The 10193-nt window shown below is 37.6% G+C and overlaps 1 protein-coding gene and 1 non-coding gene across 4 annotated transcripts; one reads left to right on the top strand and one right to left on the bottom strand.

Annotated features, from left to right (window-relative positions):
- Nucleotides 1-637: 637 nt before the first annotated feature.
- On the bottom strand, nucleotides 638-5413 carry LOC145630769 (uncharacterized). 3 transcript variants are annotated; one of them, XR_014112239.1, is made up of 5 exons: nucleotides 5106-5412; nucleotides 4550-4620; nucleotides 3982-4114; nucleotides 1023-1332; nucleotides 638-847 (listed from the first exon to the last, which is right to left on the bottom strand). XR_014112239.1 is itself a non-coding variant. In XM_081682942.1 (5 exons), exons 1-4 carry the CDS (start codon nucleotides 5260-5262, stop codon nucleotides 1253-1255), a joined length of 441 nt encoding a protein of 146 aa, XP_081539068.1. In that variant the 5' UTR covers nucleotides 5263-5413; the 3' UTR covers nucleotides 872-1161; nucleotides 1236-1252. The 3 variants fall into 3 exon arrangements, 2 of the variants coding, with proteins under 2 accessions (XP_081539068.1, XP_081539067.1); XM_081682942.1 differs by lacking the exon at nucleotides 638-847 and having other exon boundaries at nucleotides 872-1161; nucleotides 1236-1332; nucleotides 5106-5413; XM_081682941.1 differs by lacking the exon at nucleotides 638-847 and having other exon boundaries at nucleotides 873-1332.
- Nucleotides 5414-5438: 25 nt separating this feature from the next.
- On the top strand, nucleotides 5439-5597 carry LOC145634089 (U12 minor spliceosomal RNA). The gene has a single exon (XR_014113372.1). It is a non-coding gene; the product is annotated as a U12 minor spliceosomal RNA (small nuclear RNA).
- The last annotated feature ends 4596 nt before the right edge of the window (nucleotides 5598-10193 follow it).

Genomic DNA, 10193 nt, shown 5'->3' with positions numbered 1-10193 from the left:
ATAATCAGATCAATAGGTGCTGTGCACAACTACCATTACACTGTTGAATCAAGTTTACCACAGCAAGAGAGTCGCATTCGAACTCCACCATCCTGCATCCAAGGTAAACAGCAGCATATAGACCACATCTAACAGCCATAGACTCAGGCACTCAGCCATCTTAACAGAAGAGACCCCCCCACCCCCCCCCCCAATTGGCGTCGCACAACAACACAAATAAACTTCCCATCGTCATCTTAAAATTGATCGAATTCATCAACAAAATTCTCTACTTCATCTTCTATATATGGTTGTGCGATTTATGTCAAAACTCGTTGTATGCTTCAAGTTCTCCAGATTTTCAATTAATGGTGGTTGAATTTTATATCAGAATATCTTGAAATAGGTATTCAAAATTTGAGAAATTAAATGATGATCGAAAATTGGAGGTAAGATCATCTCCAATTTCTTTCTCGCAATTCATATTTTCATTTTCTCTCTCCTCCATTGTTGCTGTGTTCAACGGTTGTGCGGAGAAGTAATTAGAATTCTGGAATTTCTGAAAAAAAAAAAAACTGTTCACACGTGCAAACAGCCCGACGTACAGTAAATTACTGTACACCGGGTGTATGCAAATTTTTTTGAAAAAAAAGAGATATGAGTAATAAATAGCAAGCATGTCCTTCTCCAATTTGCATCCTTAATTGCCTTAGAGCAAACAGAAACAAGATTATTGTGGTACACTTTAACAAACATTTCATATCCCATTGCGGCATTGCCTTCATTGGAGATATACAAGATACAACAGGGCTGCTCTGATTATCTTGCGCTCTGATTCTCCTGAACAGAAGCTTGATGACACAGAATCCTACAATATACAAAAGTTAAACTACTCTGACTACGAACAGCAAAGTGGCAGGTTGCTCCACAAACTTAATTACCATACAAGGAGGGAAATTACGGCTAGCACTAATTTTGCGCTAGGAGTAGATTGGACATCGAACAACTGCATTAATTAAACAGTTATATTCAGTACAACTTACATGATGACTGTCCTCAAAAGTCACTCGAAATCTTGGTGTACACTAGTCATAGATTGGAATTTCCTTTTTACAGTTCTGCTTTTGGTCGCGTTACCAGAGCACTCTAATCATTACAGCACCCAGGTTTTGCATGAATAGCCTATGAAGAAGGGAAACTTTTAACAGCTTGCAATCCAACTTTATGTCAGCTATTAAGAAGAATACAAAACTAACTTTTAGTATATTCATGCTTAAGAGGCAGCTGTTGCATTTCTTCCCATTTCCCGTTGTCTGGCACGCTCCATCTTTCGCTTCCGCCATTCTTCCAAAGCTATTAAATATAAAGTACATTAGTGTTGCCAAAATAGAACACAAAACAGATGACAATGCTCATACTAATTTCTGAAGCAACAACTAGATACATGTACAATGGCTTTGTTATATCACTTTTATGCAAACATAAAATGCCAATGACAAAACTTCAGTAGACAAAAAGCCTAAATATGAATTGAGTCAAAATACCCAGGAAGAAAATTGTTATAGATGTAGCTTAGTTGGAAATATTTTACTATTTTGGTAGATTCATCAAACAGAATTTTCATATCCTTGCAAAGGTTGAAGCTACAAAAGTGAATAGAAAACAGTAAGGGATAGCTAGTAGCAGAAAGGTAAATAGTTTATTTAAAACCAGCTGTTCCATAAAAATATTATGAGGCAAACTAAACTTAATGTAGCTATCCAAATGACTCTTGGAAGTTAGAACCCAAAATTCAGATAAACTTGGACCTTGATAAAAGTTAATGGTCGGAATTTAAGATTACTCATGGTCTAATCGATGTTGTACAAATGAAAGTTTCCTCCTGGAAATACTTGACTTTGTACCCATTTGGAAGATTGCTTCTAGCAAATAAAATTCTAACATCTTTGAAAAAATGTGCTCTTTCTGTTTCCAGTGCTTCAGGATATCAAGATAAGTATTAGTCTATCATCTGTAACTTTTGGTCGACTAGTTCTGGTTATGCTTATATTTTCCAATGGAGAAGGAAGTTTTAGAACCTCCTAAAGACTTGGAGGACTGGGGTTACTCAATATCAATTTATTGTATAAAACTCTCTTAGCAAAAAAAAAAAGCATTTTGGATTCATAAAAGAAACTGTCTACTTGTAAATTTTTTCATACTTGTTCTATGTACCCAATATCATTTTTCCAAATTTATGTTTCAATTAACATAGCAATAGATTATCCAAACACAGCTTATCTCCTAAAACTATGTCCACTATCAGTTTTTAGACTAATGTGGGACAAAGGAAGTATATCCTCTCCAGTTGAGCACAGTTTTCACAACTCTTATTCTCCTAGAACCTCATGGAGATTCAAGTTGAGTGTAAGAGCATAAGAAAGCACAGGAATCGGGTTTACAAGTAAATCGAATGAGGTGCAACAATTAAAATCCAGAGGACAGGTGGGTTGTAGGTTTTGGCTTAAAGTTAAAGAGCCAAGATGACTGTTAATGGATGCACTTGCAAAAGGTCAGTGATCTAATAATTTCTGGACAGAGGAAATGAAACTCTGCTCTCATATGAAATGCTTTCCACAGAGAATTAGAGACTCAACCAGGCCATTTTTTTGCTTTATGACTTCAATTCCTACTAATGGGGGAATTGTGAGATCTCACTGTTAGGTCAGCTTATGTTGATTCAATGGAGAGTAATAGTCCAGAGTTCAGGAAGATTTAAAACAGGGTCTTCACCATGCTTGGGAGCACTTCTGGTACTTAGAAATTTTACCCAAGTGAAAATTATATGTATGGAGACTCGTGCATACAGCAGTAGGCCATCATCAGTTACTGTAGACTGAGGACGAACATCACTTAATCAAGGACAACTTAATTATTATGTATATTTGAAGAGATTCTACTCGGTATCAATATCACTAAGAACAATACTACTCTAATTAAAAATTAGATTTGTAATTTTATCACATTCTTCCTATTTTAGGAAGGATGATGAGCCTAATATCTTGTGTGCTACAGAATTCCAAACCACCGGGAGATATAGATTCATCATAATGATATTGTCTTCAAATTTGGATCTGTCGACACTTAACAGTCTTAACACAGAGAATGTAATGACACTTATTGATCATTTTGAGAAGAAAGCTGGAGGGTACTGGAGCTTAAAAAGAAGATGCAACTGCTCTATAGTAAGGTATCTTAATCAATCAGGTTTCTGCTAGCTGGGAAACCAGTAGCTAATGAAGTACTCTTTGTTGTGGATGGTCCATGGACAAAAATGATAAGGGAATATTTGGCAGGCATTGGATGGAACTGTAGTAAATCGGTAGCAATTTGCGAAAGGAGAGAGTGTTCTAGCTGTTAATGCCATAAAGGCGGGGGGAATTTTCATGCTAAAACGTCAGCTGGAAGTGAAGAGAAGAGAGCTGGAGAAGGTGGATATTCGATCTGACTGCAAGGCATTATGAATTTCTTGGAAGAATAAAGTTGCTGGTGCGATGGAAGTTTCAAGCCTAAGAATATCAATTCATGCACACTTTTTGTTTAGTGTTGTATCAGTCATGTTAGCAGGAGCTTGTCATCTAGCTTTTCTATCAGGAAATCAAGGTTTGTTTGGTCTCATTTTTGTATCTTGCTGTCAAAGATGAAATAACAAATCAACTGTTCTATTGACACGGCGGCTCAATTTTCCTGGCCCATCTTAGAAACTGCAACGTATCTTGGTCTGTTTAACATATGTCAGCATATGGGATAGTTAGGTCTTAAACAAGTGTAGTCGAGGAATGTATAGATCTTAAAGGTTGTAGTTCATGTCCATCCTAAAATATCTAACTGCCATTTAACAAGCATTGAGATGACCCTCCCATCGAAAGATGAAAGCCACACTAAATGAACACATCATCTATCTAGGAAAAAAAAAAAAAAATTATGCGAAAGGGGTCAGGAATTAACTGACTATTTGCCTACCTTTTATGCTTGCTGCATCAGTAAAAGTGCGGGCGTTTAACCTCTTTGACAGATCAACTGCAGCAGTCTGCTTCGTCTCTGTATGTTGAACTGTTTCCGGTTCTGCATATGATTCTCGTTCAATTTCCCTGACCTAAATGCAAGAGATCACAAGTGGGTACTTTTAAGAATGAGAGATGACAAATCGACACTCATAAAAGAGATTTAGGGAAGCTACTCAGGTAACATCACATTGCCTTCTCAAACAGATAAAATATCATTCCTACAGTTGTTCCCCTACAGCATAAGTCCCTAGATTCATATCAAAATGGCAATAGTGCAATGAGGTATCAGTGACAGGACATTCGTGCATCGGAATCATATACTTCCTCGGATTCCCGAGGATTGTCTACTTCAGCATATATGATTAACCTTTGCTAGCTACCACAATTCCTATCAAATGACAACAAAGAAGAATTTGATCCTGACGTTGATCAACAAAAGTAAACAAATTCAAAACCTCAAAAATTGAACAAAATGCATCATTACAAATTGTAAATTCTTCAGAAGACAAGCTCATAGAACATACTCTTCGGATCAGCTCCAATGGTTGCATAGCTCTCCGAAGTTCATCAGATTCCTTAACATACCTAAGCTGAACTGTAATAAAAAGAATAATAAATCCTGAGTTGTAAGACTGCTATATCACAGAAAAATAGAAAATAGTGAGCACTATGACAAAAACCCAGATAAATTAAAGGAGAAAAGTAGAATTTCCTAACAACTTTTTTCAACAAACCCAGGTCATAAACCAATCAAAAAACGAATAATTCAGATGATTTGCAATCTCAATTGAATAATACAAAGTAAACTAAGACATAAATTTGCCGAAAATGTAGAATCCTGCTCACTTTAACATTCATAGCTACAACAGTATAAATCACCTTTCTAACTTAGAAGAAATCAACCATTAGAGTTATTGGCTAATTCAAAACCCACTAGACTCCGACTAATCTGGATTTGAACCGGATCATGACCAATGTTATAATAGTGCACATTTATAAAGAATGGATCTTTGGTATGCTGCAAAATAAACCAAAAATTCACTTGGTACAAAAATCCAATTAGAAAAATAAAATAAAAACCTGAATTTGAGTGATCTGGAGGAAATCTGCGAGAAGAATAGGGAGAAAAGAAGCCCTGAAGCAAGAAAAGCGCAGTAACCAAATTAAACAAACAAACAATAATTGTAGCATTTTTGAAGGAAAATCTCAATTTCCATGACTGTTGTTGGCTCTCCATTTCTTTGCTTTCAGAGTTTCAGCTTAAATTAATTTTTGGGGGTACAATAGAAGGTTGGTAGAAAACAAAAATGGAAGAAATAGAGAAAAGGAAGTTTGTTTGTCCCACATCGGAAGAAGGTGAAGAGTAAGGTGGTTTGGAGTTATATAATTAGAAGTTTTGAAAGGCTTAACAAATTGCCTTAAACTAATGAGTAAGGAAAACAAAGCGGGCGGTGAGAACCGGCCGCAGCGTCTATCAATAAGAATTGGTGCGCAATAATTTTTGGAGGGGTTAAAGGCTAGCCAAGTTGAGACGCTGCTTACTTTTGCAGAACTCACTTGTGCAGGCCTCCCAAGCCCACCTAATTCTAGTTTCTTACATTTTGCTTAAATTTGTGATTTATTCCAATCAAGAGTAATTAATTGAAATTTTGTTAATTAATAGATAGGATTTTGTTAATGAACGCTCTTGGGGCGTTGAATAAGCATTTAAAATATTAGTTAAAGTGATTAATTTGGGAAAATATGATAAAATCACGCGTCGATCGGTGTAATTAATATTAATTTTAATATAATATTTTTCCTTTTAGTTAGCTTATCCAACGCATCCGGAGCGTTCGTTAGCTTTTGCCTAATGGAAAATACACTTTAATAATCCCAACTGTTGGCAGCTAATTGAAAATCAGTCGGCCAACCACCACCCACCTCCCTAACACCCGTTGTTCCTTCCCACTCCCGAAACTCCGGCGTCCGACCTTTTCTATACCTGAATTTCCAGTCGCGCGTCATACCTAGTCAAGGCTATTTAGGTTGAGCGTGAGAAGGGAGATGGCTATTTTGGGGTCAGGGTTGGGTTTTTGGTGTAGATTGGTAGTTTTCCGGCGTGGGTAGGGGTTTCTCGAGGTCGAGGCTGGAATTTCGGGGTGGTTAATAGAGGGTTTTCCGGCGCGTCAAACGACGGAGGAGACGAGAGGAAGAAAGGTCGGGATGGGGGGGTTTGGTGCCAGTCGTTTTCAGGGGTAAGAGGAGACGGTCGGCGGGCTGGGGTTGGACTAGGTCTGGGCTTCACGGTGGCGGAAAGGGATGTGTGGTGGCTGGGAGGTTTTTTTTTTGTTTTTCCCCTTTTTTAATTTTTTTTTATTTTATTTTAGACCAATCACGTGCTGACACGTGGACTGGTTATCTGCTAAAACAAGTCATTGACTTGGTGTTGACCGGTTGGAACTAATTTAGGGAAACATATCCAATAGTTGGGATTAGTAGATGATAACCTTAGTTGGCATTATTAAAAGTAAACCGTCAATAGTTGGGATTATTATAGTGTATTTTTCCTTAATTAATGGGTCCTTTTAAATAACCCAAAATTCTAACAAAAATAAATTTATGGGAAATTCTCATTGGTAATACACTGGTTTTGACTTTTTCCATTGATACACTCTTAATTTTTTGTCTTCTCATCGGTACACCCGTGGTTTGGTTTTTTTCCCAACCGTGACTAAGACCGTTAAAAAAACTATTTCATTAAGTTGAAATAATTAAAGAAAATACTATAATACCCCTTTTAAACATTTAATGTCTCGATGTGCGTGTCAAAAATTGTTCGATTAAAGTTTTGTGAGTCATGTTCTTAAGGATCCAAATTAACCTTAAAATTAGCAAAAAAAAAAAAAAAAACGCAAATAATGTCTCATATGCGTGTCAAAAATGTCTCGGTTTGAGTGATGTTATTTATTTTGTGATGAAAAATTTTCGATCAAGGTTTTTTGGGGTCATGTAGGCCCTTTATGGCACGGAAACTTTTTAAAAAAAAATAAAAATCCAATTCCACAACATGCTTTTGTTCTTGTTAAATACTATAGAATCAAGATAGAGTAATAATAACGTTTTAAAATTCATGTCTCACAAGTCAACATGTAAATTCAATGCTATAAATAGAATCAACAAACTAATATAGTACTACCTCCGGTTCTTATTACTCGCAACTTTTGTCATTTTTGGCTGGTTCACATTACTTGCAACTTTTGTTTTTCTTTCCTTTTATAATAAGTTTTTAGGGTTAAATTTACCATTTTACCCTTACTTTTTTTTAATCAACCTTGTTACACTACAAATCTGCTTATATTAAATTAAACACCCACCTAAATAAAACTATTCTCATCCCCAATTTTTTTCTCTCTCCTCGTCCAACACCACAATCAAGGTGGGTACATTGGTGTTGCCGATCGTCGATGTTAGAGCTGGTGGGTTCGAGGGTCGTGGGTTTGGTGGTCGTGGGCTTGATCGGTGGGTAGTGGGTTAGATCGATGGGTCGCGGGTTCGAGGGTCGTCGGTTGTGGCTTAGATCGGTGGGTTCAGGGGGTCGTCTGGGGTCGTGGGTTCGAGGTTCGTCAGTGTTGGCTGTGTTAGTAGGTTAGTCGGTTTGTCGAGCGCTTGGGTTGCTGCCTTGCTGGGTTCGTCGGTGCTTGGGTTGCTGGGTACGGGGTTGTCGATGTTGGGTTTGCTGGCTTCGGTGGTAGGTGGTGGTGGTGGCCTGATTAGTGATTTATGTACTGAAAGGAATGGTGTCCTTCGAACAACTGTATTATTCTGATAGCGGGTTCAGAATTATTAGAAAGCTAATATATTCAGTAAGGTCAAGTGATCGGAATGCCTGGGTGGAGGCCGCTTCCGATCAGTAATATAAATATAATTAATATTACAGCTTAATCTTGACTGAACCCTTCGGGTCACACCCAAGCAAAATATACAAACCGACTCGACGAATTAATTCGGAAGAAATTAATTCGTCGCCCGAGTGTTAAATATTTAGACGTCGGTAATTCGAGCTTGGAGCGTCGAAACCGATCGTCGGAAGTCGAGTCAAAAATAATAAAAAGACGAGACGCGCAAAATAATAATAAATCGGCCATATTCCCAAAATACCCCGAGCATCAGAATGCCCCGAGCATCCGAATGCTAGGGGCAAAAATGTCCAAGCATAGGTGGCTAGCAAGCGCACCAAGCCGAGCCTAGCATGGCTGGCTAGGTGCGTGCTAGCGCCGTGCTAGCAGCCACGCATAGCATCAGCTAGTAGTCGCGTGCACGTGGTGCGTGCAGCAGCTAGCTGCCGCAAGCTAGGCATGCTAGCAGCGCACGCACAGCAGCAGCCCGCATCTTGGTGCAGGGCTGGGCTGGGCTCGTGGCTGGGCCATAGGGCCGGTCACTATGGGGAAGTTTGAGGAATATGGGAGCAAGTGGGTAAGGACATGTGGCACAAGGAGAGTATTGAGTGGGGAGCAAGGATGGTCCCCTACTCTCCATGTGGTCCTCACCAACCCATTTCACATGGTAATGCCACTTGTAGATTTATTATTAGTTTGCAATTTTAATTTAATTTAGCTTTAAATTAATTTGTGGAATTTCATGATCCCACATTGATGGGATAGATATTCTCACTCATAATTTCCTCTATAAATACCAACCTTGGGATTTGGAGTAAAGTGCTTGAGTGGGAGTTAGAAAGAGCATTTCATATTTTGGGAAAAACTCTTAAACTCCATTAACACTTGGGTTTTGGTCGGACCTTGCTAACTCCAAGGTAGCGGACCTAAAAAGTCGTGTTCGTCCTTTGTGGGTGGATACCGTTGGAGGCACGGCATAGCAGCACGCCACTGCTATGTAGCCCGGCTAGCCAAGGGTGGTTCTTTGCCTCGTTTTGCATGCCATGGCCTCGGGATTTGATCCCATTTCGCGAGACATAATTAATTAATTCTAAATTAATTTTAGAACTAACTTAATGAGCAAAAAATAAAAATTTTAAACAAGTCTAACTTAATAAAATTTCAAAGTGCAAATAACCAAAATAATTCCAAGAACCATTCTTAATTAAATTGGTTTAGCTTGGTGCAATAACAAAGTTGAGGCAATTTCTCACTTTTAATTTAATCAATTTAAATTAAACTTGAGAATTTGACAAAGTAAGGGGAAGTTGGAAAAATATGAACTTTAATGTTCAAATGAAAATTCCAACATCTAAATTTTGTGAATCCTTGAAAATTATATCTTCCAACATGAAGATAACCAAATTTCTATCTCACAAAAATTGAAACTTTATGTTTCCAATCAACTCTAAATAATTAAAACAACAAAGTTTAACACAAAATAACATGGAATTTAGTGGTTTTTAAAGTTTCAATCACTTATCACAAAAAAAGATTGAATCTTTAACACTTAGGAAGCCTCAAAACAAAAATTTTCACACTAAAAAGCAATTAGTTTGTAATTATGTGAAAATAAATCAACCTTTAAGCATCAAATACTACCAAGTAAGTGTGCTTTAAGGGGACTTTAAAAAGCAGAAAATAATGCAAATAATCAACCTGTAGACACCCATTTGTGTCTCCCCAAAACCAAACCCAGTGATGAGTACCTTTCACGTCGAATCATGATCGAATGAAACGAAAGTGTGGAAAGGTCTAGTGTTGCGGAAAGTTTTATTTCTTTTCCTTTCTCTTCTCTCTGTTTTTGAAAACTTTATTTTAAGAAAACAGCCAATCCAGTTTGTTTGGTCCATGATAAGGGTCCAATAGTGGTGTAGTTGGATAGGGCTTGCAAAGACCTTTCCAACGATATATTATAAGCCCAATTCCGATGAATATTGAGGAATTTATGGCCAATTTACTAAACTGGGCCCGGTTTGAGTTTTAAGTACGACCCAATGATCTAGGGGAGGGCCTAATATGATTTATCATTCCTAATGTAATTAGGAGTGGTTTTGGTCTTCTAGAACATTCTAGAAGATCTTATCATTCTTAATTCAATTAGGATTCTTTAGAGTTTTAATTAGATCAAATAGCATTTTCGACTGAAATTATATTATTTTATCTTCCAGTACGGTAAAATTATCATAGTTTCGAAAACGTGTTAAAAGCCGGTTTGGCGTCCAACCCCAGGCCTTGGCGCCTGGAACTA

Source organism: Chenopodium album, chromosome 5 (assembly GCF_948465745.1).
Source record: "Chenopodium album chromosome 5, dcCheAlbu1.1, whole genome shotgun sequence".
Taxonomy (NCBI): domain Eukaryota; kingdom Viridiplantae; phylum Streptophyta; class Magnoliopsida; order Caryophyllales; family Amaranthaceae; genus Chenopodium; species Chenopodium album.
The sequence above is the reverse complement of the archived record's forward strand: the minus strand, read 5'-3'. Positions and strand labels throughout refer to the sequence as shown.